At 53.0% G+C, this 27,522-nt stretch overlaps 10 protein-coding genes across 10 annotated transcripts; 4 read left to right on the forward strand and 6 right to left on the reverse strand.

Moving 5' to 3' along the window:
* Positions 1-120: 120 nt before the first annotated feature.
* Positions 121-1,248, reverse strand: J4E83_000423 (uncharacterized protein; the record flags this gene model as incomplete). Its single annotated transcript, XM_049327385.1, has 1 exon — positions 121-1,248. One exon carries the CDS (start codon positions 1,246-1,248, stop codon positions 121-123), a length of 1,128 nt encoding a protein of 375 aa, XP_049193530.1.
* A 1,486-nt stretch (positions 1,249-2,734) lies between these two features.
* Positions 2,735-4,719, reverse strand: J4E83_000424 (uncharacterized protein; the record flags this gene model as incomplete). Its single annotated transcript, XM_049327386.1, has 7 exons — positions 2,735-2,848; positions 2,929-3,193; positions 3,246-3,469; positions 3,522-4,383; positions 4,431-4,499; positions 4,548-4,615; positions 4,666-4,719. The coding sequence occupies 7 exons, from the start codon at positions 4,717-4,719 to the stop codon at positions 2,735-2,737; spliced, it is 1,656 nt and encodes a 551-aa protein (XP_049193531.1).
* A 762-nt stretch (positions 4,720-5,481) lies between these two features.
* Positions 5,482-7,158, forward strand: J4E83_000425 (uncharacterized protein; the record flags this gene model as incomplete). Its single annotated transcript, XM_049327387.1, has 1 exon — positions 5,482-7,158. One exon carries the CDS (start codon positions 5,482-5,484, stop codon positions 7,156-7,158), a length of 1,677 nt encoding a protein of 558 aa, XP_049193532.1.
* Positions 7,159-7,966: 808 nt separating this feature from the next.
* Positions 7,967-9,127, reverse strand: J4E83_000426 (uncharacterized protein; the record flags this gene model as incomplete). Its single annotated transcript, XM_049327388.1, has 3 exons — positions 7,967-8,635; positions 8,693-9,013; positions 9,092-9,127. The coding sequence occupies 3 exons, from the start codon at positions 9,125-9,127 to the stop codon at positions 7,967-7,969; spliced, it is 1,026 nt and encodes a 341-aa protein (XP_049193533.1).
* A 2,340-nt stretch (positions 9,128-11,467) lies between these two features.
* Positions 11,468-11,923, reverse strand: J4E83_000427 (uncharacterized protein; the record flags this gene model as incomplete). Its single annotated transcript, XM_049327389.1, has 1 exon — positions 11,468-11,923. One exon carries the CDS (start codon positions 11,921-11,923, stop codon positions 11,468-11,470), a length of 456 nt encoding a protein of 151 aa, XP_049193534.1.
* Positions 11,924-12,818: 895 nt separating this feature from the next.
* Positions 12,819-14,633, forward strand: J4E83_000428 (uncharacterized protein; the record flags this gene model as incomplete). The annotated part of the gene is made up of 2 exons (XM_049327390.1): positions 12,819-12,823; positions 13,355-14,633. The coding sequence occupies 2 exons, from the start codon at positions 12,819-12,821 to the stop codon at positions 14,631-14,633; spliced, it is 1,284 nt and encodes a 427-aa protein (XP_049193535.1).
* Positions 14,634-16,257: 1,624 nt separating this feature from the next.
* Positions 16,258-18,464, forward strand: J4E83_000429 (uncharacterized protein; the record flags this gene model as incomplete). Its single annotated transcript, XM_049327391.1, has 3 exons — positions 16,258-16,331; positions 16,380-17,058; positions 17,112-18,464. The coding sequence occupies 3 exons, from the start codon at positions 16,258-16,260 to the stop codon at positions 18,462-18,464; spliced, it is 2,106 nt and encodes a 701-aa protein (XP_049193536.1).
* A 567-nt stretch (positions 18,465-19,031) lies between these two features.
* Positions 19,032-19,434, forward strand: J4E83_000430 (uncharacterized protein; the record flags this gene model as incomplete). Its single annotated transcript, XM_049327392.1, has 2 exons — positions 19,032-19,038; positions 19,115-19,434. 2 exons carry the CDS (start codon positions 19,032-19,034, stop codon positions 19,432-19,434), a joined length of 327 nt encoding a protein of 108 aa, XP_049193537.1.
* A 617-nt stretch (positions 19,435-20,051) lies between these two features.
* J4E83_000431 (uncharacterized protein) lies at positions 20,052-21,358 on the reverse strand (the record flags this gene model as incomplete). Its single annotated transcript, XM_049327393.1, has 3 exons — positions 20,052-20,974; positions 21,029-21,065; positions 21,125-21,358. The coding sequence occupies 3 exons, from the start codon at positions 21,356-21,358 to the stop codon at positions 20,052-20,054; spliced, it is 1,194 nt and encodes a 397-aa protein (XP_049193538.1).
* Positions 21,359-22,936: 1,578 nt separating this feature from the next.
* Positions 22,937-27,057, reverse strand: J4E83_000432 (uncharacterized protein; the record flags this gene model as incomplete). Its single annotated transcript, XM_049327394.1, has 3 exons — positions 22,937-23,604; positions 23,651-26,271; positions 26,612-27,057. 3 exons carry the CDS (start codon positions 27,055-27,057, stop codon positions 22,937-22,939), a joined length of 3,735 nt encoding a protein of 1,244 aa, XP_049193539.1.
* Between the last annotated feature and the right edge of the window lie 465 nt (positions 27,058-27,522).

A 27,522-nucleotide genomic window follows, 5' to 3' on the forward strand; every position in this document is an offset into this window, starting at 1 on the left:
TCATTCATTGTAATCCATGGGTGTGTAAGCTATTTCATGCATCAGAATGACATCCGTGTGAACAATACGTAGCCACCTTTCCACATCGCCCAGTATCAAGCTCATGTCATCTCCAACGAACTAGAACTCCAGTTCCTTCAAGTTGAGACCAGTGCCGCAGCTTGTATCTTTAGTCGGTTTCATATCTGCCCGACCCCAGTCGTAAATTCCGCCACGCTCGACGAACGACTTCTTGTCCCAGACGATTTGCTGCATGGCCTTCTCAACTCCAACATCCAAGATAGACTCGCTCGTCGTCATCATGCCCTCGCCCTTGTCCATGAAGCGCATGTACTCATCGAGCAACAAGTAGCTGCTGGCCATGGAGCTGTTGTCTTCGGGTACGTAGCATTGGAGGTGCTTATGACGATCGCAGAAGGTGCGCCATTGTTCGTCAGTGACCAGAAATTTCCTTGCATCGCGCTTCCGTGTCTCGTCGTCGTTCTCGCCTGCAACGATGAGGCATTGGAAGACCTTCCATCGGAATGGCGCTAGCTTTTCGATATTGGCAACCATATCTTCGTTCCAGTTGTGTATGTTGACGACGGTGTTGAGCTTGAACTTCACGTTGAAGGTCTGGCACCACTCGGCAATTTGGAACAGTCGAGCGACGTTCTTCCCGTCGTCTCCACGGCCGATCTTGACGTTCGTCTGCGCGTCGAATGAGTCGCAGGAGATGGCCAGAATGTCCAACCACTGAGAGTTCTCACGCATCCATTTCTCCGTGATCTTGCTCCCGTTGCTGACGATGCTGATGCTTTCGACGCTCAAGTCTTCCTTGCAGTAGCGAATCAGGCTAGAGAGAAGCTTGGGGTGTAGGAATGGTTCACCGCCCGCGATATTGAGTTTGCGCATGCCCGCATCTCTGAGCAGTCTTAGACCTTCTCGCGCTTTTTCATCGCTTAGTATGTAGGAGCTGGTTTCGGTGTGGAAGCAGAATTTGCATTTGTAGTTGCACTCCCGAGAAGGGAAGTAATTGACTGATACCGGCGCATCTGGTGGCTTCGATGGATCCAAGGGCTCGTGGAAAACCGACGTTTCAACGGCTGGCTCTTTGGTAGAGGGCTCTTCAGTAAGTGATACGGGTGTGAGAGTTTTGGCGGGCTTGATAGCGGTGGACTTGTAGACAACGTACGCGCAAGTCGCGAGGACAATCCCGACAAAGTACCGAAGAGCGGGCACTTCAGCGACAAGTGAGAGGAGCACCATCGTAAATGGTATTTCCGGAGACGACGTGGATGATAAGTGATAGTCGCTGCAGGAGAACCAAAGTCTTCAGAAACAAGAGGAAGTTGGTGCGGGATGCGTCAACTTCTATCTATACAGGCAGTGATGGTTCGGCCTAATAGAGGAAGTTCCGAGCCTAGGAAATGCGGGTCTTGAACAGCAAGAAATCGCTTTCGATCACGACTTCCCTGATATACAAAGTGGGGGCGCTTGCTACAAACGGCAATCAAGGCTAACAATCAGTGGAACGTCCCGGAAGCACATACCAAGCACCTTCCACAATCTTACTGTGCCCCACCGCGACCCTCCCTACCTCCCATGGGAAGTACAGTTCTTTTAGTCGCATTACCAGCAGCTATCGGTACCATGGCAGCCTCAGATCAGACCAAGGAATCCCCTGGCGGCTTTGCTATCGCGTTCGTACTAGGTATACTGCTCAGCTTCGCTTTCAGACTTCAAAGTAACCCATGACTAGGCGCACCTGGTGCGGGGAAGGGAACACTGTGTACGCGTCTAGCTCGAGACCACAACCTGGTACACTACTCTGTCGGTGACAGTCTGCGGAGCTGGATGCGTGAAAATGTCAACGCGCCACTCGCAGTCACTATCCAGGACAAACTTGACAACCAGGGGTTCTTGACTTCAGAAGAGTTAAACCCTTTCATTGCGCGCGCAATCAAAGATGCATTGTCCCAACAACCACCCAAGGCCGGCATCCTGGTGGATGGATTCCCACGAAGCACCGAGCAACTAGAATCATGGAACGTCTGGCCATTTCCCAAAGATCTGCCAATCGCAAGCGGAAGTAACACCAATGCAAAACCAGACATCGTATTATCGTTACGCATCAGCAAACAAAATGCCAAAGCCAGATACTCGGCTCGAGCCCGGGATAGCAACGATAGCGATGAGAAATTTGAGCGGCGCTTCTCTGAATATGAGGAAGAAACTTTGCCCGTGGAGGAAGTTTATCGTGAGCGCGGCATTTTGATCGATGTGAGTATGTAAAACGTTACGAAAGATCCAACACTAAATTACATCCAGATCGACGTGAATGGTTCGAAGGAAGAGAACATTATAGAGATGATCAATAGCCTTAATGGAAGTAGTCTCTGGCGGAGAGTTATGGTCGAAAGATGTATGGACACGCATTTTATCGTTACGTAGCCATGTACTTCGTAACTCGTTGGCAAAGTAATAGGTCGCATGCAGTTGGACGCCACCAACTTCTGCCAGTCCATGGCATGCCACGGCAACCGACATTATCCCATGGATCTTGCGAATATTTCCCTTCTCTGTGCATTGTTTCATGATGCGTGTTACAGAGACGTGCCCGTTGTCCTGGTGGACCAAAGCTTTCCTTAGTCCCTTCATGGCCCAACATATTCTGCCCCAGCGACGTATGATACAAGCATCGCCGAAAGGTATAATGATTTCATAAGACGAGAGCATCCAGATATCTCTCACATCAGGACTGGGGAGTGAGAGGCAATTCTCGGGACCTGGAATGAACGATTTCGATGTCTCCTTGACCCCGGGCTTGAGTCTGTCGTATATTCTCCGCGGCGGAACTAGAGGACATCTGAGGGGTCTATTAGGATGATGGAAATGAAAGACGGGATTTGCTCGCAGTCGCAACTAGCCAGGAGGTCATATTCTTACGTCGCCTTGTTGAAGTTTGTCGGACCAGTCTGGTCTATACTTCGTTTTCATGTGTTGCATGAGATCGACTAGGGAGGCTGAGAGGGCAGCGGAGCTTGGCCACCTCCAGGAAGAGAGCTCGAGAACGAGGAGCGCGTTGGAGTACAACTGGATAAGGTTCCCGCCAAAGATTGCCGGCATGTTCTGTATGAGCACTGTGCCTGCTCGGTATACCCAATGTGGCGTGACGAAGACATGGATGCCGCCGAAACTCACTACAGCCTCTCTGTTTGTGATGGTTAGTATGACATCCTTCAAGGCATGCGGATATTACGTACAGCACATGCCATGCACTCCCCCAACAAGGATTCAGCAACAAGTGTGTTATGTGTAAGGTGATGCGTATGACAGGGAGCAGCTCGTCTCTCTCGTCAAATAGCGGTAACAGCTTCTTGACGTTCTCCTTGGCGATGTGGTCGCCTTTGCGGAAGCGATTTTGCATACGATATAATGAGCAGAGGTATTCCGCGGGCTTCTCTTTGTCAAAACACATTTCTTCATCCTGCGATAGATGAGCCATGATCTTCAGAAGGCTGCGCAGCTGATAGACTCACCGGCTCCGGAAACAATGCAGGTCTATCCAGTGTAGATGCAATCTGGTTCTCAAGGCAGAATATGGTCATGTGCATGGCTCGCAGCAGTTGGACATCGTCGGGATCCAGCTCTTGTAACGCTCTTTTTGACTCAAGGTCGAATGCAAGACGGCCTGCGAGAGCTATTTGCTGGCCAATGTTGCCAGCTATTGGGTCAAATGAGCTATTGATAGCGAGTAGTAGAACCGACCGGATGGTGTCGATGTTTGGCTCCATCGTTGCTAACTCGAGGTGTTCCATAGCATCTGCAAAGTACTGAGTGGCGAGGGCCCGGTATCTAATGGAATTGGCCTGGTGGTATGTGAGCCTACCCCTAGGGTTCCAGCAAGTATCAGGAGGTTGCTTTTTACGAGTGTTGGGAAGGATGTAGCATGCTATGGAATATATCATATACAACGAGAACTTCTCGGTGTCCGTTAGGTCACCAGGTACGTCAGGTCCGAGATAACGGAGCGATGAATCCAGGATTGGATATATAGGTTGCACAGTTTCGAGATAGAGTTGCACCAGCTCATACTGCTTCTCGGGCGAATCTTTGTTGCTGTAGTGCCAGTCGTCAAGCTCTTCGTCAGTCTGCACCGCACGGTTTTCGTGCGCAGTGTGTAGTCTTGGGGATTTGAGAAGGCAGGATTCAGCGCCAAGGTATCGATAGCTGTTTCCCGCTTCGGCGAAGTGATGTTCGTATCGAGGAACTTCAGAAGCGATGAATTCTGTTTTGACGTGTGTAGCAAAGGCGCCATTGTCCGTGAGCCCGCCGGATGTTGCTGGCGACCCATGGCTACTGGATAAATTGCGCACACGATCTACTAGCTCGCTGATGTAGCTGGGCATGTCTTAGTACGAGTTCGAGGACAAGCCTCGTCTGCTCACCTTCGCGGGAGCAGCTGATTGCGTCCGTGGTCGTAGAACATGCATTCCACGCCGGCTTTGGTGCATTGCCTGACAACGTTAGCAGGACGCGCAGGGTGGGACAGAGAAGCCATGTACCTGCACTTGGGCAATAAGGTATCGCATCCGCGGCGACACTCTCGGCATCGCTTGCATGCGGGGAGACTCTGGGGAAGTGTAAGTGCACGATGGCGAATTGCGGAGACGGCGGCGTTACCTGAATCAGAGCATCTAGATCGAGCGTGGGGGGCTTCGAGGTCGCGGCGGCCATCGGAGTGGGCAGTTTGCAAGGAGGCGACAGGTACGGGTCAAGGTCTAGCAGAGCTGTCGTCTGTACTACGATCCATCGCGCGCCGTCGTCATGTCAGCGACAATGGTCGGAGACGCGATGGGAGGCCTGGGCGGAGTGGATGGCGAGCGAGGACGATCTTATCTGGCTAGGGCGTCCCAACACAGAAGCGATCACCCCGGCCGCCTGCATCCCGCGTGCCCACAGTCCGCCCACATGCCAGCATCCCGTCCTTCGTTCGAGAACACCAGCCATCGGGAATCATCACCGCCAGCAAGTCCTTCATCTCCGCCATGACAACGGCGCCATCGTGGTACAGACGCCAGACGCTCGAGGTTGGCCATGCAGAACCGCACCAAAGTCCGTCGTCGCGTGCTGGCCTGTGCTCGCTGTCGGAAGCGTAAACTCTCGGTAGACGCTTTCCTCTGCCCCCGTCATACATGTACTGACTCCATCAAGTGTGATGGCAAGGTTCCCGCCTGCACGCGTTGCGTAGATGCTAGCGTCCAGTGTGTGGGATTCGATTCTTCAACCCAGCAAGAAGCTCCGCGCTCTATTGCCGACTTTCTGGAAGCGCACATCGCGCGGCTCGAGGGTCAAAGCAGCACGCCCTCGACGCTGCCATCTCTAGGACAGTCAAGTGCTACTCTGTCATCTCCGGCAGATTCTCACGCATCTGACTCGAGGCCGGAGAATTGGCGTCCAGAGAAATGTGCCTTCGCCGACAGCCTCGTCAACCAGGTCATGCAAGACATCACGCCTTCTTTCCTTGGTGTGTGCAAAGCTCGGCCCTTCCTACAGTGCGTCATCAGAGGCACGAGGCTGCCTTCGAAAAAGGGACCTGTTCTTTCCAACGATCTGAACGAGAACCACCCCAGATCCATCTTGAACCCTCAGCAGACCAAAGGGCTATTCTATGACCTCATGCCTGACGAGGTTGGCGCCAACAAACTACTCCAAAACTACTTAGATCGCGTCATCACACAATACCCCATCTACCATCGAAACGACGTGACAACTGCTTTCAACTCCATCTATCACAAGAAAGCAGCAACGCCAAATGAAGACTCATTCCGAAATCGATACATAGTCTGCATCATCATGGCCATCTCGCTAACAACAAGCGCACGGAATAATGTGCAGAAGGCAAACGACCTTGCTTATCAGCTAGTTCGACACGCTATGCAATGGATTCCAGAGGTTGCAACCAACGATATCGCTGGACTACAAGCTATACTGCTATTAACCCAATACATCTTCCTGAATCCTAAAATGGCCGATCTATGGCTCATGACAGGTCTCATCAGCCAAGCAGTCATTGACCTCGGATTGCACCAAGAGCTGCCCAATGATGCCAAAGTCTCCGTTTACCAACGCGACATGCGACGACGTATATTTTGGTGTGCATGGGAGATGGAAGTTGGCGTCTGCTGCATATTTCTACGCCCTACAAGTCTTCCGGTTGGGCGCATAGATGTTCATTTTCCCATGGAGATTGACGATACCGCCATTACGCAGTCTAGCATATCACCGACTGGACGACTATCGAAATTCACGCAGCGTATCATCTGTCGCTTTCGCCTTATCGAAGCTGACGTCATATCCGTCTTGTGGCATGAAGACCCTATATCTCAAGAGTGCTCCTCGTTGGAGGAATGGGTACAACACACTATCAATGCCATGTCAGATTGGCAACGCGAGATATATGCAGCTTCAGAGGCCAACAAAGATCGTAGCTTGAATGCACGATGGACTGAGATGCGCCTGTACTCCGATATCGCAACCCCTTACGTCTTGTCCTTGTTGCATCGTACCTCTCGACGACTGCCGAACCCAAGTAAAGAGCAAATGATGATCGCTCTACTCAATGCCGTCAAGGTTGCTGACGGCTACTTTCAGCAATCTGAGGCAGAAGCGGGAAAGATCAAATACGTCTTCCATCCATGCCATCATGTCTTCAATTGTGCGCTCATTTTCTTGCAAGGTTTGCAGCGCTGTCCGAAAGAAGTTGCGGACCAATACTCATGGCAACAAGTTGAAGAATGGATGCACGTCTTTTCGAAATGCTTCCTGTCCATCTCGGAGCGATGGGCAGCAGCGAAAAGGTGTTTCGAAGAGTACGAACGACTACTCCTTCCGGTCAAGAAGGAATACCTCGAATTCCTGAATCAGAGAGCGAGTTATTGTCCGCCAACACTGCACCAAACGGTCTCTGATGCGAGCAATCTCTACGACTACCAAGTGCCGCCCTCTATACTTACAGAGATCGACGAGGCTTACCAGTTCTGGACAGTCTTCAACCCCACCTCGGCGATCGATGCACCAGACCCACTGGGTGCGTACTCTTACAATCTCGCGCCTTCCGATTGGAATGCGGAGTTCTCTTTGAATGATAATATGGACATGACACCGGAGTTATAGTACTCTTTGGCGTTTCTCGATCACGTTTCCTCTCTCATCGGCATTTACGTCTTTCAACTTGATGACATTACAGCACTGTGCTGATTTACTTAGCTAGCATGTGGAATCGTTGCGCATTTTCGGTTTGGACTAATGAAATACCCTTGAGTCGCGGGTTTACATCTCTTCAGTGGTACTTTGTTGCTCTACACTTCCGCTGAGTATCAAGCTTGATAATACTTTGACTGGATTTCAACATGTGTGAATATGCGTGCACCCAAACGTCACTGGACACTTCTTGGGCGCACAGTCGATAATCATGAGGTTACATTCGCCAAAGCCCGCCGTGGCTTATTTCCGCGTACCCATATGCGGGGCACGCGGCACGGGAGTCGCCCGGTCACGTCCAGCGTCTACCAATGTGTCGGGTGGATTCGACGGCGCCGAGAGTGCTGCACTGCCAACACAGAGCGCATTGAGCCCCCACGCTGCGGTGGGGAAGGACGGGCCATTTACCCGCAGAGTATCTGCATATTTGTTCACGAACGAGAACTGCCCTATACTCATACCGACTACATAGTCACAAGACATCTTTACTCGAGAGGCAAATTGGAAACGTAGTCAACTACATCAGTGCCGCGTGTGACGACTTTCGATAAGCATATAGATCTCCTGACACGTAGTGCAGTGGCACAGGCAGTTCATGCGAGCGTACACATCTAACGTATCCTAGTTATGGGCTTCTATCCACTTGACTGCCCGCATTCCTGTGGAAGTGTAAGAGTTTGGTATCGTGTTCAAATAAAGACGAGTATGCAGTACATCTGCCCTATAGCTCTAGACTCAGAGTTTCCTCTGGCTGTGTTGGTATTCCCATCTTCAGCACTGCTTTCTTGCTTTTCAAGTCCATGACAATGTTGAACAGGGTACCACTTCCAGTCTCCTCTGTCTCAAACCTACATATCGCACCCGGCGCATTCTGCTGATCGGCAAACAACTGAGTCACGTCTTCCCAGCTTGGCTCGTCGCCCAGCGCTCCAACATTCGTTGCCATTGTCTGAACCCTAGTGATGGAGTCCTTGAGCCATACAGTATCGACTTCGCCAGGGTGGTCCAGCAGCAGATGGTTTGTGTGGATTACCCTTGAGCTAGAGTCTGGTAACACGTTCGCAAAAGTGCTCTTTGTGAATTCTAAGCCCAGGGACGTGTTTGCATCGGCTATGAGAATATGGGCTGAGGATGCCATGCCGAAACTCCCCAGCTTGCGTACTGCTTCGTCGACTGACGTGCTCTCCAGTGCCATTCTCAAGCCAAAGTGAGCGGGCATTCGGGTAGAATCCACGCCGTGAACTTTTATGGCGTTGAACAACGTGCCCACGCCGCTACTGTTGAAGCCGATCTTTCCGATTATGCCTGCCTCGGTTACTTGGAGTATAGTGGGCTTGTTCGCTTGTGTGATCTTGGTAACAATCAGGTTCTCTTGCTGCTCGGTCATCCACTGGGCACCGTCAGCATACGATCATCGCTTTCGTGTTCTTCTGGAGGTGCTGCATACATCCCAGTTCTGCGCCAACCATGCCCGGTTCCGGGTGTGCCACGCGAGGGCAGTGCAGCCATCGCTGAACAAGCCAAAGTTGATCTCAGTCCGGACGTTTATCGCTACAATGTCTAGCAACTCGCGTCCGGAGCCGTCGGCAATGCCTTGCATCTCTTCGTGGAAGTTTGGCCATTGCGCCTTTGCTCGCTGTTCAAACGTCGACGCGTGTTGGAGGACCTGTGGCCATCTCTTCTTGCAGTTCTTGAGGAAGAGACACGCGTAGAACTCAATGCAACGCGCAATTTGTAGTTTCGCGGCTTTACCGTGTTGGTAGCCAATCTGTGTGAGATCAGCATAATCCTGGTCGCTGTCGCGTTTCGTCGCGGCGGCAGTAATGACGTCACGCGTCACACTTACCTCATACGGGGTGCCCTTGCACTCGACAAACAGCATCGTGTACGACAACCCGACAAATATCAGACGAGAAGATGTACAAGAAGCAGTCTAGACTTCTATTCGAAGGAATAAGTTGCTAAAGTCTATCTGTCGGCGGCAGCGCTTTCGGCAATCCCACGCACATGCCCCGCCTTCGACGTGCGCTCAATTCCGTCTCGAGCTACGCCACGCGCTCCTTCGTCTCTTATTCGCCGTGAAGGTGCAGCATGAGTAATTATCTGCGAACTGCACTGCATGAGCACAAATGCAGTCTATAGACCACTGCAAGCTAATCCACCGGCGTTGAAACCCTGTTACTACCTGCTTGATTAGTGCTTCGGAGTATATCAGCGACGGGCGGTGAACCGCTCCCTTGGTATCGAAACAGCCGCGGACAGACATGGCAAGTACGACTGTGCCGCGGATTATGGCGTCTGAAAAGACACGGAGTTGGCGATAAGAGGGGCATTGCATCTCGCCTGCACTCTATTGCTTCCCTCAGCGTTGCTTCATAGCCAACGACTTTCTTGCCTTCAATTTTGCCTCAGGAATCATGCCAAAACGCGTGCTGTGTACTTATGGTATTGACATCGACGCGGTAAGTAACGCGTGTGCCATCTTCGTTCGAACACTCGCTGATTGCCGACACACGCAGGTGAGCGGGTGGCACGTTGGATTCATTTGGAGTGTCTCATGAGCACCAGCTAACAACACACCAAGGCTAAACACCAAGACTGGAGCCCCTGCCAACCCAACCGATGTGTCCCGCGGTGTTTTTGGTGCCACTGTAGGCATTGATCGTCTACTGAAGCTTTGGGACAAATACAATATCAAAACAACATGGTTCATACCAGCACATTCTGCGGAGTCTTTTCCGCATCAGATACGCAAAATTGTCGAAAGTGGACATGAAATCGGGCTACACGGCTACACACACGAATTTGTCTCCCTTTTGAACGAACAACAGCAACGAGACGTTTTGGAGAAGAGCATACAGGTCTTGACAGACATTTCAGGCAAGAAACCGCGCGGCTGGACTGCACCTGCCTGGAGCACGAGTAGGGAGACGATCAAGCTACTCGAAGAGTTCGGAATTGTACGAGTACCATTTTCTGGAATCAGGCATAAATGACGAGCTGACATCAATGTAGGAATACGATCACTCCTTCATGCATCATGACTCTCAGCCCTACTACGTTCCTTCCCCGCACCTCAGCACGTATACAGAGACCGACGTATCAAAGCCAGCTTCTCATTGGATGAAGCCCATTTCAACACTGAAGCCATCTGCAGTCGTAGAGATACCTGCAAATTGGCATCTGGATGACTGGCCACCTTTCCAGCTCTCACTCACACAGCCAAGCACACATGGCTTCGTCGATACCGCGGTCATCGAGCGCTTGTGGAAGGAGCAATTCGAGTTTCTGTATCGCGAATGTCCTGATGACGGAAGCTTCATCTTCCCAATCAGTCAGTCATATCCCTGGACGAACTGTATGTGAGACAAAGACTGACTTCTTACACTCATCTTTAGGTATCCATCCGCAGGTGAGCGGCAAACCACAAGTCATCTTACTGCACGAGAGGCTCATCGAGTGGATCAACGGGCACGAAGGAGTGGAATGGGTCACTATGGAGAAAATAGTTGATGAGTTCAAAAGCGGCAATTTGAGCGGCGCGACCGTAGAGGGTGGGGCGGACGTGTAATGTTACACCGAGATGGAGCCGAGATGTTACTCTCGCATGCGAATGACTAACATCCACTTCTCGGTTGGCACATACCCTGCCAAATCCTTCGACGTCAAACTGAATGAAGAATATCGAAACGAGGTTTTGCAGTCTAAGGTACATGTGCCGTGGCCTTCCGCGCTCTTCTTGCATAGCCGCTATGCACGAGCGCTACGCCTCGTGAACCGTCCTCACGGGTCCGGAGCAAGGCGCATTACACCGAGCGGCGGACGGCGACGATGACGCCCCTCTCTCTCAAGCGAGGACCTAGTCAAGACGATGTATTTGACTTTCCGTGCCCCCAGTCCCACAGTCTGCCAACATCTCCAGGGCTCACTTTTGCATAACCAGGCAGTACACCATCGCCATACGTTACTGTTGCTTCTTTGTCGAACTGTGAACTTTCTGTGGAGCTTCGGTGATTACATTGAAACATGCGCAGAAAAAAGAAGGGTGAATCGCCTTCCGATCCACTCTACCATGCATCTCTCTTTCCGGTCTAAGTACTATATCAATTCTCTATTTTTTCTAATCTACCTGTCACACGCAACACCTCATCCCAATGTCCCAGCCAAGCTCCACCATACAACTTCAAATCCACTGCCTTCTTGCTCATCCTTATCCCCGCTCTCAACCAAGTTCACACTCGTACACATCCCACCAAGTAGTCTTCAAGTCCCTCGCCATAATATCCACACTCACTTTCCTCGCCTCGTCTTTATACTTCTCCTCCACCTCATGCGCCTGCTCGAACCTCCACACCATCTCAAAAGATTCTCTCTTTAGCCTCCTATCCGAATACTCTGCATCGACTCGGTTGCCAAGTGCTTGCTCGGCCAGCGGCAGTGTCTTCTGTCGACCGGGTACTTCGACGCTGAGAACGTGGGCTTCTTTGAGTACCTCCATCTTAAGAATTGTGCTGCGATTGGTAGTAGGGTGTGTGACGCGTATGTTGATGTAGAAGAATTCCTCGTTGTTTTCGGGGTAGGCGCATGTCTGGGTTTCGGGGGTTGCGGACACGATGTTGTAGAGGGCGCGAGAGAAGGTTGTGGCTTTTGTGACGACGATGAGGTAAATGGGCGCCATCTTTTGCGTACGAATAGGCAATATTTACATTTGCTGAAGTGGTGACTCGTGCTGATAAGTACCTGGACAGGAGCGTTTGTGTTTCGACACGTGATGAAACTACACGGTGTTGCTTGCTGTCAGGCCTAGAACCCACACATCGCGTGGTCTTCACAGAAGCTACTGGTTAGACATCGGGTGTACTCATTGCAAATCATGAGATAGTTTTCAGAGCAGATGAATCTACTGAAACTACCCATCCATCGAACAATCTACAGTGTTGATAATGCAGCTGCCTTTTGTACCACTCCTCTCGACGCTTTTCTTTTGACTTCACTACCGATGTCGCTGGGCATAGAGAGCAACTCTTCTTCTCTCTTGAGATTTTCATATTAGCTCAACGCCACGAGAACTTTCGTGATTTCGAGCACCTTTCCAACATAGCTCAGTCGGCGGCGCAAGCTTAAGCTTGATCTTCTCTCCCTCTTTCTCAAGACCTGTCGCTTCAACTGAAGAGAGTTTTCCGACTTCTTCTGTCGAGAGGTTCCATGGCAAGTAGACGGGTATCGATTCTTCGAAGGGCTTGCCATTAAAGTTTTTGATGTTCAGAGCCTATCGGTGTTCTTGTGAAGGCTTGTTGTTTATTCGAGATTCGATTGAGGACATGATGTTTAGATACGCGTTTCGTTGAGAATTGTGAAGACTTGTGTTCGAGACATGTATGAATGAGCTGAGGCAGGGGAGCATTTGTGTCTTTGGTGCTGCGACCCATCCACAGCTGTGAGCCATGAACTGCTGGACGCTAGCACTCGATTGGCCACGTACAGCATGTTGTGACCAACAGTCAACGGACACAGATCGTAGCAATAGCTGCTATGACGGGTAGGCAAGCGGCAGTCGAGCTTCGGGCCTGGGAATGCCGTTGGTCACAGTCTATTGCAAGTGTCAAGCCGCGGGAATGACATGACGCTAGGTCCACTTCCCCCATCGAACCCATGTTCCGCCCCACCAGAGCGCATGCAAGTGCGACCGCGGAACGCGGAGTATCTCGACGCGCCACCCGTCAAACTTCACCCATTTGTTTACTCACCACGTCCAAAGCTTCTAGCCTTCTTTGCCGTTTGCCGTGTGCACTGGACATTGCAGCTCTCGTATCCATATTTGACATAGAACCAATCCCTCCGCCAACTCATAATGGGCACTTTGACCGCAGACTGCCCACGCCTGGATACACACTGTCCGCACAAGCTTGCCACAAGCTGCCGATTGACCTCTACCCCGAATTGTTGCGCTTGCGCCGACGAAAGAGTCCACTCCCGGACGTATCGCGTGTACATTGACGGAGTAGGCTTTGTGAACCGCGGCACAAGGTGGCAAGGCTATTGCTGGTTCTGCAAAGGTACAATATCGCTCGATGGAATCTCGATCTACCAGATCGTAAACTGACTATAGACTAGAGTTCTGGAGCAACCGTCTTGCCGCTACCGAACCTCCCCTCGAAATCTCCCAGACACGCGTACCCGAGATACCTGACCAGACCGAGTTCCTGGAGCGATGGTGGGAGTTTCACCAGGGCTATCGCATTGCGAAGCTGCCAGATGGGACTGAACAACGCATGCCTGTGATAGGGGAGCCATTCCGAGAAGTCAGCCCTGGCTTCCTTCCGCGAACATTGGATCAGTTGAGGGCCGGAGTAGAGAACGATGCGAGCAGACCAGAGAACCGACTTCGAAGAAGACGGTTAAGCTCTGAAGAGGAAAGGCCAGAGCAGCCACACCAGAGTCTAGAAGACGCGCTGGATGACCTACTGCAAGAGACGGAGGAGATGGAGGTTTCGCACACAGAGCCCACGGCACCAGCAGAACCACGAACTTCCGTCACACCTCAAATACAGGAAGAGCCGTCAGAGCCCCCACGGCCAATGACACGACGGGAAGCGCAGCAACAAAATCGGCGAGAGCGATTTGCACGCGTATTCGGCTCCCGGGAGGAATTAGAACAGGACGACTACGAGTCACCGCTGACACAAATGTACACACGAGCCTACGCCCGCCAGCGCCAGGCCGACCAACGAAGAGCAGACGGGACTGAAATCGCACCTCCACTCGATGGTCTATCCCCACAAGATCGACGAGAAATCGAGGAACAGCTGCTATGGGGTGTGATGCGAGAGTCGCAGTCATTTGCAGAGACTCTAGAGCCAGAAAGCCAAGTCTGGAGTTATGCGCCCCGGCGGCCAAACCTCGAGAACAACGACGTATCCCGCCCAGACCTTGATCTAGAGACAATATTAGCAATGCCCGGCGGTGGGGATGCAGCAGCCAGACCTGCAACTGTAGCGTCGGCGCTCGAAATACTATCCAATGTGCGCGCCTCGGCTCTCCTTGAGCCCGGCATGCGCAGCACGCGTCTTCAGCACAGGTTCGCTGAAGCGCGCGCATTCTTACGCGTCGACCCTCCGCAGCTAGAACTACCGCTCGTATCGCTTGACAGCCAGCCTGATCGGCCAGAGCCAAAGACGGACGCGGAAATGACAAAGGTACTCGCGTGCCAGGTGTGCTATCAGCAGCTTGCTGATGTAGCTGTATTGCCCTGCGGGCATATGGTCATGTGTCAGTGGTGCGCTGATGTCGTTGTTCCGGTAAAGCATGGCCATATACCCGTGCGGCCGACGAAGTGCCCCATGTGCAGAAAACAAGTGAAGCAGAGGTTCAAGATACATACTGGATGAAGTGGCTGGATTGATGTCACGATGTAATGAAAGTAATGATGTACGATGTATATATAGAATTGGATATAGGTATGATCTGTACAAGAAGCCAGCTCCGGTCTGCTAGAACTGGTGACAATCTAGTGTAATGATACCCATCCACGAGTCTGCTATCTCGTTACTGCTTTGCTCTTTAACCTGTCTTCATCGTTGGTCCAGCTGGCATGTTCTCTAGCTTTGAGCCACGAAACGCGTAAAACCTGGAGCTTTGTGCGGGGAAGATGCTGACCGATCGTATGTAGGTCTCTCTGTAAATCAACGTCGCGTCCCTGACCAGCCTGTGAAACATTGTCATCCATACTCGTGGAGACTAGTCCTGCTCGTGTGGGTTGTAGGATACGCGTCGTTCTCTCGGTCTTTTGTGTTATGTATACATCGCGTCACTTCAGCGAAGTATACTCGTAGTGATACTCAACTCATGGGTGTGGTGAGGATGTGGAGGAGGGTATTTATGCCATACGAGATGGTGCAAATGCTCAAGGTCCGAGAAGTCGACCACGTAGAGTCGACAAGTTCATGGGCGACAAGAGCTGCCCGATCTTTATCGAAATGTTTTCGCCACGACATAGTCGACTATGAGATGCCCATGCAGACGCCCTTCCCTCCAATCAGAGGCAGCAGGGATAGGCACAAGGGCGTGGCTTCGGTTGTGGATGCGCAGGGCGAAGGTATTCGTGATGCGTTGAGAGGCGAGGCTAGTATATCTGGCGCATGTGTCCGCGACATGGCTTCAGAGTCCACCGTAGATGGCGAACGATGACAATATGAGTACTAAGGTGTTGATGACGGCCCAGACAAAGGGTATCCAGGTGGACATTTCGAAGTAGCCCGCCTGATATACGCCTCCAAGTCTGATGGTAGTCAGTATGCGATCCATATGGCTCTTTCCAGAGGAATCACTTACAGTCCGCCAACAATTGCACCCGCAACAAGTGCTTCAACACCTCCCACGATGCTGAACACAGGCAGGGCTATCCATATCAACTTCCAATTACGCCATTGCACTATGCACGCCCATAGTGCAGTGATGAAGTGGATCCCGCCAACCAGCAGCAGTGTCCAGTAGACGGTGAAGCGGAAGATGTCATCGGGACGGTATAGGTAGAAGGACTGTGTCGCGCCGGCGGGAAGAGGCCAGTAGAGGGAGGGGAAGGGCGGCGTGGTGTAGCCGAGCGGAACCGCCGAGTCGACGCGTTGAATAAAGCTGGGGAAGATACGGTTAACTACGTTCATGGCCAAGATGTGGGGAACATGTTGAGGCGAACGTGAATGTTGGGCCATGCACAGGGGGAAGACCGCGGTGAGCACAAGGGTCCAGTTGGGCTTACCTCATCTATGCGGCATGGCTATGGGGCGCTTCGTGTACTGCTGCGCGTAGGACGAGGACCGCGGGATCGTACGATATCAGAAGCCGATGTTTTGAAGTTGATGCTTGTGACGTCGATCTCCGAGTGAATGTCAACGGTTAAAGTCCGAGCTTAGCGCAACCTCGGCTGACGCGAGCGATGATCAACACCAGCCATTGCATCTCCAACACCTCCATGCGCATCTTCTGGTAGCCTGTCGCGGGCTTCTCGAGGTCATCATGGTCGTCGATCGCCTCTTATCCACGCTGCTGCGCTCGCTCCAGACATACACAGACCAGCAAGACACGCCGCGGTACGCATCGCGACTCCCTATCCGCAATGCGCATGCTAATGACCACAGGCTCCTGGGAACCGCGTCTTCACTCCTCACCACGCTCGGCAACCCCCACAATCTCAGCCTCCTTACTTCGCACCTCCTTACCGCGCCCGCGCTATGGGACCGTCCCGATGGCGTCCGGACGCCTCTTCGCATGCTCTCCGTCTTTCACTCGGCCGTCACCACTATCATCAACCACCACAACGACGTCCGACACAACAAAGCAGCTAAGCTTGCGCCAGGACAAACGCCAATAGGAGGAGGCCTCTCGCTAGACGAATGGATACGCGCCATAGTCGCGGGAGCCGACGACCGGAGCCGCCGATGGAAGCACTTGGTCGTCCTCGCCGGCCTGCTGATCGGCATTGGGAGCCTCGAAGAGCAAGGCATGGACCTGTACTGGGCGTCAGCTATGCGAAAAAGAGTCGAGGCTGCATTGGTGCGCGCAACAAACCTCGCCCTAGTGGAAGTCAGGGAGCGTTCCGAGGCAGACGGACTGGGAGGCCAGACAATAACACTGACGCTCAATCATGCCTTCGGATGCATCGGAGACGTGGAAAGGACACAGCTTGATTACGACCTGCTGCTTCCAGTCCTCATTGGAACGGCATACTACTCGAATGAAGGCTTCCAGTCGGCCTACTTCCTTGGGAGCCTGGATCTCGACGTACGAACAATGCAATCAGGGAAACTGGACTGGAGTGTAGGTTTTTTCGGAACCTGATACATGCCCGTACGTATACTGACTATGCATAGCCACACTCTAGCTCTTACAGACAAGTCGAAAGTATCATGAACAGGCCCTTGGTATCATCTATGGGTCCCCTATCACGGCTAATCGCGCATGCTGTCGAGAACGTCAAGAACCCATGGATCATCCAAACAATGATGGACGACCTCGCAAGCTTTTCTCGCGCTCTTACTACACAATGGCGACAGACCAAGTTTTCAGACATCGAGCCCTCCGAGGAGGCAGGAAATCTGGAAGACGACGCGCTTCACAAGACCACTCCGCAGTTGTGGAACCTACTCAAGGCGGCTCTCTTTGCTACTACTATCATTCTGCGAGGCGTATTCACACGAACACTAGCCGACAGAGCGCTCGCTGCAGACGCCATCGCTCCCATGCTAGCATCACAAGCCCTACAAACCCTGCGGCACCTATACTTCATCACCTCTCGACTCGGCCCCGCGTCCTTTTCCCAGCATACATTTGTCTATCTTACAGCGATAGACATCCTCTCCGCCTACCCCAACCACGCCGATAAGCTCCTCAAAACCATTGCGCCTCAGCACCTTGGCCAAATACCAAGCCATCCACTTGACCGCATACTGGACCTCTACTTTCTCAATACAGCGGAACACTTCACTCTGATATTGTCGCCAGCCACAAACGAGGACTTACTTGTCGCGTCGGCAGTACCCTACCTTGCCGCTGGCGAGAACCGCCACATGTTGCCAGTGTTCGAAGCCGCCCATAGCGTTATGCTTGCTGTGCTGTCTGCTCCACAATCTGCCGAGATTACAGCAAAACACCTGCCGTTCTACATCGACGCTCTCTTTAGTGTTTTCCCTCACAACCTGTCCCCGCGCCAGTTCCGTCTAGCTTTCAAGACCTTGATGCGTGTCACAGCTCCTCCTTCCACCTTGTCGGCAACCCACCCCGATCTCCCAGCCACGCTCCTAGAGCTCGTATACCATCGCGCTCTCAACGCTCCTTCGCAGCCACTACCACCTGATTCGGTCGCTCTGGCCCTACAAGGCTCAGATGCACCACCCCCTGCCCTCTCGGAACAGGCTGTGCTCGCTTTGACCCTCATAGACGCCCTACCTTTCCTTCCTATATACCTGCTGGAGGAGTGGCTGCCTCTATGTGCTGAACTACTCAATCAAATCCATGACGATGAAATGCGGGAAAACGTCAAAGCGCGATACTGGGAAGTGCTAGTCAGCGGAGAGATGGATGCAGAGCGCAGTGGGGTTGCTGTGAATTGGTGGACGACAAGGGGAGGTAGAGAGCGAGTACTTTACGGAAGAGAAGAACAATTGGATATGATGAGTGGCGCGCTACCTGTTGAAGAGCGACACGTGCGGGAGAGTAAGCTGTAGGAATATGATACCCCAAATCAAAATGATGCACATTAAGCCTTCTACGGTCTCTGGAAATAGCCATCAAATGTTCGAATAACAACATTGATGCAGTAACTTCGACAATATTACAGGTCAGATGGTATGCAAACGCCCGTCAGGGTCAGTGCTCTTCTGCACGGCAACAAACAAACGGCTGATACCACACCCCCAATTGAACTCGTCTCACCCTCTTCCAAGTCAAAAACAAACAGCAGTTCCAATCCCCAACCAAGAGATATGCAGGCCCGCATGATCGACCGCTACGTACCTGAGCGCGACAACGCGTACCAACGCAGGTCCGACGCACCACGCTCTTCTTCAACTCTTATCAACCCACCCTTCCAAAGCGCTACATCACTCTCAAGCTCCCACTACACACGCCGACACTCAAGTCAACACACCCCATCCGACGACCCACCCACTAAACTCGACAAGTCACTACCCAAGAACTTCCCCCAACCCCTAACTTGTTTCTTCTGGCACCAAAACGGGCGATGCAACAAACGAGACATCGACTGCGCGTATGCACACTACGACACTGGCTTCATGGCTGGTGCGCCTGTCACTCCACTTGACTGTGCGTTTTCCTCCACTAACCTTCTAACAACCACCTGCTAACTTACGCACAGCATCCAAGCCCCTCGCGGGTAGAAACCTGTCCAATTATAACAAGAGCCTCGATACCCCTCTCCTTGTACCAGATATTCGTGACCGCGAGGTCGCCGTCGTGAACCGCGAGATGGAGGTGGAAGAGCAGCAGAGTGCGTTGGCGCGGCGCGAAAGTGTGGTGGAGGGTAGAGAGAGTGCTGTTGAGAGGAGGGAGAGGGAGGTAGAAGAGAAGGAGAGATTGCTTGAGCGGAGGGAGGCGAAGTTGGCGAGGAAGAGGAAGGATGGTAGGGTTTTGGAGAAGAGGGGTAAGAGGATGGAAGTAGGGATGGAGAGACGCTGAGGAGGTGTACATGTGTTGTTCGTGAGAAGTGGGGTGAGAGTGAGTGTTGTAGAAAGTGCACCTTTGGGCTTTGATGTCAGAGTTGGTGGTAAAGAAGATGGTGTGTTTCGTACAATGAACTTGGATACAATACTTGTAGAATAGTCGTAACTCTTCTGTCTATTACGTTTATGTTACAAAGTCATTTGTAATATCTTAGTCTGATCTGGTGTTATTCTCATGCCGATACAGGTACTCTTGTTTTTCGCTCAGTGATCGTCTTTTCGATCACGCGTCCGTTTGTTGTATTTGTCCGGCACTTCGGTTCCTACCATCCTGTTCTTGTGGATTCCCTCCCCTTTCCCTTTCCCCTTTGCTTTCCGTCCGCGAAGAACGACGCGTGTTGGTGGAGGCACGCTTGTCGACACTGAATTGCGTCAGTTGCACGGCAGGCGACAAACCCCGTCAGAGGCTATTGCGCAGCTCCAAATCGTCAGGGCAGGCGCTGATATCATGCTCCCGATCTTAATAGCATGGTAGTATTCCCATGCCAGTCCTGTCGTCATGGGTTCGTACAATGATAACTTTGTGGCGCATTGAGTTGGCCGTCTTCTCGCCACTCCTTGTTGTAACCCCTCTCAGAAGTAGATGAAAGTCTCGATGCTCTCCGTCCGTCCATCAGACCTCTTCGTATCTTGTAGCACAATGCCCCCCTCTTCATCAACCATATGCGCATTTCCCGGCTCCCGAATATACCCATCCCTATCCACCCTCGAAGCCATGGTCCCTCTTGACCCCGACGTCCCTGAACTTGCCGACTTCCACCAGGTACCACCACCACCCTTCTGAATGCTGGCATGCGTCGTGCCTTGACTCGACCCGCTGTACATACTCGTTGCCACCTTGAAGTAATGCGACAGGAAGACTTTGAGTGCAGGCGCACTCGCGCAGATGGCGCCGAGTTGGATTTCCAGCACGCAGAGCAACCATGCGGGCCAAGACTCCCATGTCGAATCGTAGAGGGGGCTGTTGAAGGTGCGCCACACGAAGTAGGAGCGTACGCCTGCGACGATGCAGACGAGGTAACCGAGAGCGAAGATGGCGCCCAGGGCGATCTTTTGGCGACGCGGGATGTGTAGGTTCCAATATAGGATTGTGGGAAGGAACGCAGCGATGGCATCTTGTACAGCGCTTATTATACTCGCTGATAGAAGGTCTGCCGCTTCATCGATCCAGCAATGGTATGCGTATCCTGTAAGCTGCTTGGTGATGTCGAATTGGTACCAGAATGCGGTAAACGGTGTGCAGGCTGTGAAGAGGACGATGACGAATGCGATGGAGAAGATGGCGATGGCAACGATGTTTAGCCATGTTGCGATGCGGAAACTCTTCGTTATGGAGCGTGAGTCGAGACGGCGGTAGAAGAGCAGGATCGATATCTTGATCATCCCTCCTGCCACAATGTACAAAGCGTAGAGGGCGAAGGTTACTTGGCGCTCTGGGACGTACTTGTCGGGATGGACGTCCCAGATGTGCCGATTGAAATTGTAGCGTTCGGTCGCTATTGTAGTCGTTAGTACTGGCATGGTAAGGTTTCGCGTGAATGGCAACGTACCAAGACATGCGGTGACTGTCAGTCCAATTGTTGGGATCTGTGATCGATGTGTTAGTCTTCGCACACACAGTTTCAGTCACTGTGGGAGGCTCATACCATTGCAGCCAACATGATCCAGTCATCAACACCCGAGTTCCTTTGTATGACAGCTCTTGCCCATATTCTTGCTCCAACTACAGCAAGCATAATCGACCCCAGAGTACATGATGTAATGAGAACGGCTTTGGAACGCGTGACGGGATCTTCGTAATTCGGAAGCGGCCAGGCTGCAAAGACTGAGACGGGAGGAAGGAGACCACTGGATCCTTTTCCATTAGGGCTGTATGCCATGTTGGACGTATGGAGGAAGAAAGCCGCGACTAGAGCGTGATAGAGAAAACAAAGTGAGATCGTAGTCCGAAATTGGATGTCAGCACCGGATATTCCGGATGTTTCGCATACAGTGTGGCCACGCCATATACTGGAAAACGAAGAGATCTCGAGTATCAGAATGAAGGGTCCGACGAAAAAGTAAATAAGACGTAGTTGAAGAACGTTTTACAGCCATCCCACGTCTGTTACTGGAACTCTATTAGCTCAACCGCGGCGAACCCTGGCTATACTCCACGTCAGCCAGACCCTCCATCGATCTTGCCATGCCACGCCAATTCTCCATACAAAGTTTAGCTATCCCATCGCAAAACCGTCAACAGTAGCAGTGGCGGCGGCGGAGCAAACTAAGGCAGAGTCAGGTACCAAACAGTAGGTCGCTGCATCCTGGGGGGACCGCGGCCGTCCGTCAACGGTGCGGATCCGGAGCATGGCCTAACTCAATAGGACCCTCAAACCAACTTGTTTAGGAAACTGGTATCCGATAGTCACGTCTTCCCGTACAATTGAGTTTATCCAGAGTTTGCGGATTGTTCGGAGAAGCGACGCTCGGCCGGATCGCGTGGCGCGAATCTGCAACCGGCGGCACCGGTATTGGAACTGTTGACTCCCCAACGTGGGAGATGAGAGGGTCGCACGGTGGCTGCGTCTTCTGTGGGGAACTGAATCGTGGAGACGTGAACGGTGGATAGACAGAACGGGATGTACGAAGTAGCGCTAGACGCAGCTTCCAAGTATCGCACGAGCACACGTGGTATCCAGGTTCGCTCAAGGGACGTGCGTCTTCTCGGCCTGCTTACCGTTCAGGGAGGGAGCTGTCAAAGTTAAACCGCAACATTGTAAGTCGTCAGCGACGTGGACGAACTTTGATTGCTCTCGTGTTCGCAGTTCTCGGCACCCGAGGACTGGAGAGATGAAGAAATCCATGATGATCTGGATGATCCATGATCGAATAGATCGTGCAGCGCATCGCCTAGACCGCGCTAATGCAAGTACCGGCGATCACCGCTGCAGGTCACCAAACTTTAACAACGGTTCAAGGCACGCGTAGATCGCCAGTCTAAAGACTGTTCGTCGCGTCAATGGACCCTTTTGGATATAGCATGGGTGGCGAATGCCGCGGGACCATTTGGTTCTGGAAGTCTTCGAGCCAATGTGTATCTGATTGAGAAACGGGTTTTATAACAACAGTTTGCCAGTAGGAAACACTGACAGGATGAATGTAAAGAAATCCTTGTGCAAAGACGAACGGAGGTTACAAATCCACTCCTGACCTTGATACGACAGTGCGAAACACAAACGAAACAATGCGGCTGAACGCCATGGTATGACAGATGTACGCCATACAAGCCCACCCGGGCCCCAACGCACCAAACGCCAAGCTAATCACAAAGGGAAAAAGTTGACGCCATCGCCATGCAAGTCTTGCGTATGTTTACAGTTTGAGCTTCGCGACTCATGGGCGTGCTGCAAGCCGTGGAGTGCTTTCTCTCGTACGACCCTCTCCGAGGGCGCTTATATTGTCCGGCGTTTCCGTGCCTACGTTTGTCGTTCTTTTGCACTTTTTGTACGCGACTTTGAGCGTTCCCGAGTCACGGCGTCTTTCAACGCCTTCAATCGTTCCTCGGTCACACGAATCGCTTCGTCCATCTCCCGCGCCTGCATGTCATGCGGTGCTAGAGGCTTCTGCGTGCCGTCCTCCGGTTGAATGTGTGCCCCCCGGACGGAGCTATGTACTCTGTCCAAAGCAACTCTTTCTTCGAGCCAGTTCCAGAGATCTGACTCTTCGTGACGCCAAATCTCCTCGTACGCAACCTGGCGTTGAGCCGTCGACCATTGGTTTGGACCAGTCGCCGTTGATGTGCCTCGGAACAGCCAGGTGTACATCAGAAGCGCTCCGAGGATGACGATGATGACTTGCGGAGTGAAGATGGATTCCAGGATATCAGCAAACGGCCCAAGGAGACTGCGCAAAGGCTCCAGTAGCCCCCAATTGCTCTGCTTTGCCTGACTCGTGGGGACGGGAGCGGTGGCAGGCATGGGCGCTTCATCCAGAAGATTGCCCTTGGACCGCCTCTTGCCCTTTCCACCCTTTCCGGGTACGCGAGCCGGACCGGCTTTCGCCGCACTCACGGCAGTGCGGAGAGCGGCTGTAAGGGAGGTGGCGTACGACATTTGACCGTCATTCGCGCCTTTCTCGATAGGACCTGGAGATGTCAGTATGTTTTCTGCGTCAGAGCAGATACTACTTACCCTTCAACCAACTCTTTCCACTCCACTCCACCGTGAACGTCATGATGAGCCGCGTGCTGTTTCCTGGGCCCCACATCAGACAATACCTTGTCTTCGTGAGGAATATGCTGCCGTTGGGTACATCCGGAGTCGCTGTGCTGCAAAGCACGCTTACGGCCTTGTCCAAATCGTACTGTTCCAGGTTCATGGCGATATTGCACTTTGTCTGCCGCGGTCCAACAGGTGCGTTGAGCGGCTTGATATAGGAATAGTTGAATGTCTTCATGTCTTCGCCCAGGCCCTTCTTGTCGTCTTCCATCTGCAAGTCCAAGGACTTTTGGTCCTCCACGAGCCATTTGCGCATGAACACACCAGAAGCTGGACCAAACATCAAGCTATAGACCTTGCCGAGGGGCGCAGGAATTGTCGTGTCGATGAGTAGTTTATCGTAATGCTGGTCGCTGTCACCACACTCAGTGGGTCCATGAGCTGTTGAGCCAGGGAAGTCTTGTCCAGCAGCGGCAGTGCCATTCGTGGCTACTTTCGCAGCCTCAGCCGTCTCACCACCTCCGCCAAAGGCTTGTGATACCGCGCCGCTCACTTTTCGGGTGGTCTCACCTGCCACAGAGCCAACCTCGCTACCGGCGATACTACCTTCGCCAGGTTCGGTGAAACTGCCAGTGCCTTCATCGTCGTCCGCGTCTTCGTCGTACACCTCATCATCCGAGTCCTGGATAGAGCCATCTTCACTGCCGATGGATTCCGCTTTCTCGGTTTTGTCACCGGTGCCACCGGAACCGTCTAGCGTTACACCGTTGAGGGATGATTTCAGATTGGGGTGCGAGATTTTCCAGATGCCGATGATTAAGTCGTAGGTAGAGTCTCGTGACAGGAATGACGCGAACACGTTGCGAGCGTGAAGTGTCTGTATGACGATGGCGTTTGGAAAGAGGACAGCTGTGGACTTTTTCTCGACAGACACGACCTCATCAAAGCTGATGACCAAGTTTGTGACCCATCCAAGGATGTTACTGGAGAAGCAAAGATGCCCTTCGGAAACATACAAACGTCCATGGAGCAGAATCTCTTTCTGGAGGGCTGCACTATAGTCCTCGATCAGATAGTCGTCCTCGGGCACGCTTTTGAAAAGTGCGTGAAAATCCTTATTTCGCCTAGGAGGTGCAACTGCGAACCCAGTGCCGTTCAGACGGTGACTGTTCAATGCTGCGCTCGGCGCCAATGTACTTGTACTTGCACTGATGACACCACCCAGAGTATTACCGGTAGTAGCGGAGCTGCCCCTATGCCGTCTCCGTCTGCCACCGCTTATACGACTGCGTATACTGCCTTGACGCTGAATCGACGCTGGCGAGTCGGTTATCTCAGGTTGCCGTGGGGGAGATGCTGCGCCCGTCCCTGATTGACCAGAGACAGCGGTCAATGATCTTGGGCGTTCGCTAGCTATTGATGGAGGCTTCTCTCCTGCGTATGCGGCTGAAACGGCCTGAGCAGCAGCTCGATCCTCGACCTGGGCCGATGCTTCGTCAGCCTTCATGGTGACGCTGGTTGCAGAAGACATTGGGCTGACGTCGTTGCTCTCGGCGATTCCAAGTTGGGCTAAGCTCAAGTTGCCAGATCCCAGTGTTTCAATGGCAGGTCTTCGCTTCTCGGCGCCTTCACTCGCGTTGGTGTCTGCGTTGTCGGGACCGATAACCTCTTCACCACCGTCTGGAGTATCGTCGTCCTCCTTTTGCTGTTGCTGGTTGGGCTTGTTCTTGATGTTTGTATTGTTTGCAATGGTGTCACCCAAGTTATTGGCAGCGTTCTGCGCGGCAGAGAAGATGGAAGCGAAGAATCCACCAGGCCCGCCAGGAGATGATGGAAGTACAGCAGTCCCTCCAGGGGTCTTTGCTTCCTCGAGGTGAGGAGTCAGAGGTGGTATTGACGAATGTGATAGCTTGCTCGGGGGATTTGTGGCTGATCGCGCGCGTCGGTGCGATATCATGTTCCCCGAAGGGGAGACGACTACGTTGGGATTCGAGTTGGTCTTGTCGTGCCTCACAGTATTCTTGGAACTGGTGGATTCAGTCGGGGAGGAAGGCTTCGGATCGGTTGGGGTGGGTGGTGTTATGAAGGTGGTGGGTGCATCAGATAGATTGGGGGGCGTCGCGGGGAGCGAGGTAACGATGCGCTTCGGGGCGACGGATCTCAATGAAGGCGTAGATTTTGTTTCCTGCCCTGTGTGTATCTGTGGTGGTGAGGCGTGTATCGGATCATCCAACACCCTCGTCTCGCGCTTCTTTCCTCCAAACAAGGCTCCTAGTCCACCTCCGCTCGTACTCGGTCGTGCGACGTCAGGGCTAGCACCTGGCTTAGGATTCGGGGACGTAGACCTTTTGTTGGGTGTGAAAGCTTCCTTGAGCTTGCCGACAGGAGACACGCCCCGCTTGTTCGCAGCGACGTTGGTGGAGCTGGCGTTCCGGGCAGCGGGCTCTTGGGTAGAGGCTTGTGAGTCTACGAGAGTGACATTGGTAGAAGTGGTCGAGTCAATCGTTTCGGAAGCGATCAGGGGCGATGACAGCGTCAAGAGGCCAGCATGCGACTGGTGTGGTGAAATGCCAGGACGTTTGAGTGGTGGTGGGCTGCAGCGGGTTAGTCGGAACTGCAGGCCGAGTGGGTACGTATGCGGCAAAGAAATACGAAAGAGGGGCGTAATGAAGAGAAGCGACAAATGGAACAGCGACAGCCAAGGAGTGTACGAGATACGAGGCGATGATGTGGGAGGTGTGATGTGCTAGTGGGGAAGCTGAGGCCAGAACGTATGCCTGTTCGCGGTGGAGTCCATGCGAGCGGCGCCAATGCCACGAGGCAAACCTTGCACGCCGAACTTCAATGGACGCGCAGCAAATGCAATTAATAGAAATAATAGTGCAGCTGAGACAGGGAGGAGAGTGGAGAGCAAAAGGAACGGCTGCGACTTACGCTTCCGGGTCGGAGTCTTCGGTGAGCAGGCTGCTGGCGACGCTCTTGGCCAGGCCCAGCGAGTCGTCGCTCTGGTATGGCTGGCCCATGCTCGGCCGTCTAATTGTAGGAACGGGCGGGACGTCGTCATTGGCGTCGACTTGCGACACGTCGTCCTGGCTGACGGAGCCTCTGCCCTTGGAGCGGCCCTTGAAGAGCGTCGACATGCGCCGGCGGCGGGACGAGGACGCGTCGCTGCGGGCGTCGTCGGAGTTCTGGCGGCTCCTGAAGCGGTCCATGGCGCCGTCGCTCGACTTGCGCAGCAGGTCGTCGTTGCCGTCGCTGCTCGCAATGGAGACGGTCGACGAGTCCGGGCCCTTTGAGTGCGCGCGGGGTGCAGCCAGCGAGTTGTCCTTGTCCTTCTGGCCGAACATGGAGCCAATGCTCCTGCGCCGCTCGGAGGCCATTGTGGGTTGGAGGGTGTGCTATAGAGCGCAGCGCACTATGAGGGAGTAGAGCGTCTCGTTCTTGTCTCAGACGCGCATATCGATGTTGCGACGCGGGTGAGGGCCGTGTTTGCTAGGTCGGTTGGAGGGTCGATTACGTAGGGAGCGGCTATGGTTCGCGATGCGCTTGGAAGGGCACAGGAAAGGCTACGGCAGGGTGGCAGCTGCAATGGCAATCATGGTGGGCAGCAGCTTGCAGGGCGTGTTTGGAGGGGAGAAGAAGCAAGCTGGCCAGGCATCCGAGCTGAAACCAGGCGGGCGAGCTGCTCGTGTTCTGGTTCCAACGTCTCCAGTAGCTGCGGGTCTTTAGCCCGGTGATCTACTCCGCAGTGACATGGGGGGCCGCCTTTGTATCCCTGTCGACGTGACCGCGACCCTTCACGCACATGTGATGCTGCCTTTATGCACGGCGACTCCATGAACATG

This window comes from Alternaria metachromatica (assembly GCF_023757995.1).
Source record: "Alternaria metachromatica strain BMP 0045 chromosome Unknown scaffold_1, whole genome shotgun sequence".
In the NCBI taxonomy this organism is placed as follows: Eukaryota; Fungi; Ascomycota; class Dothideomycetes; order Pleosporales; family Pleosporaceae; genus Alternaria; species Alternaria metachromatica.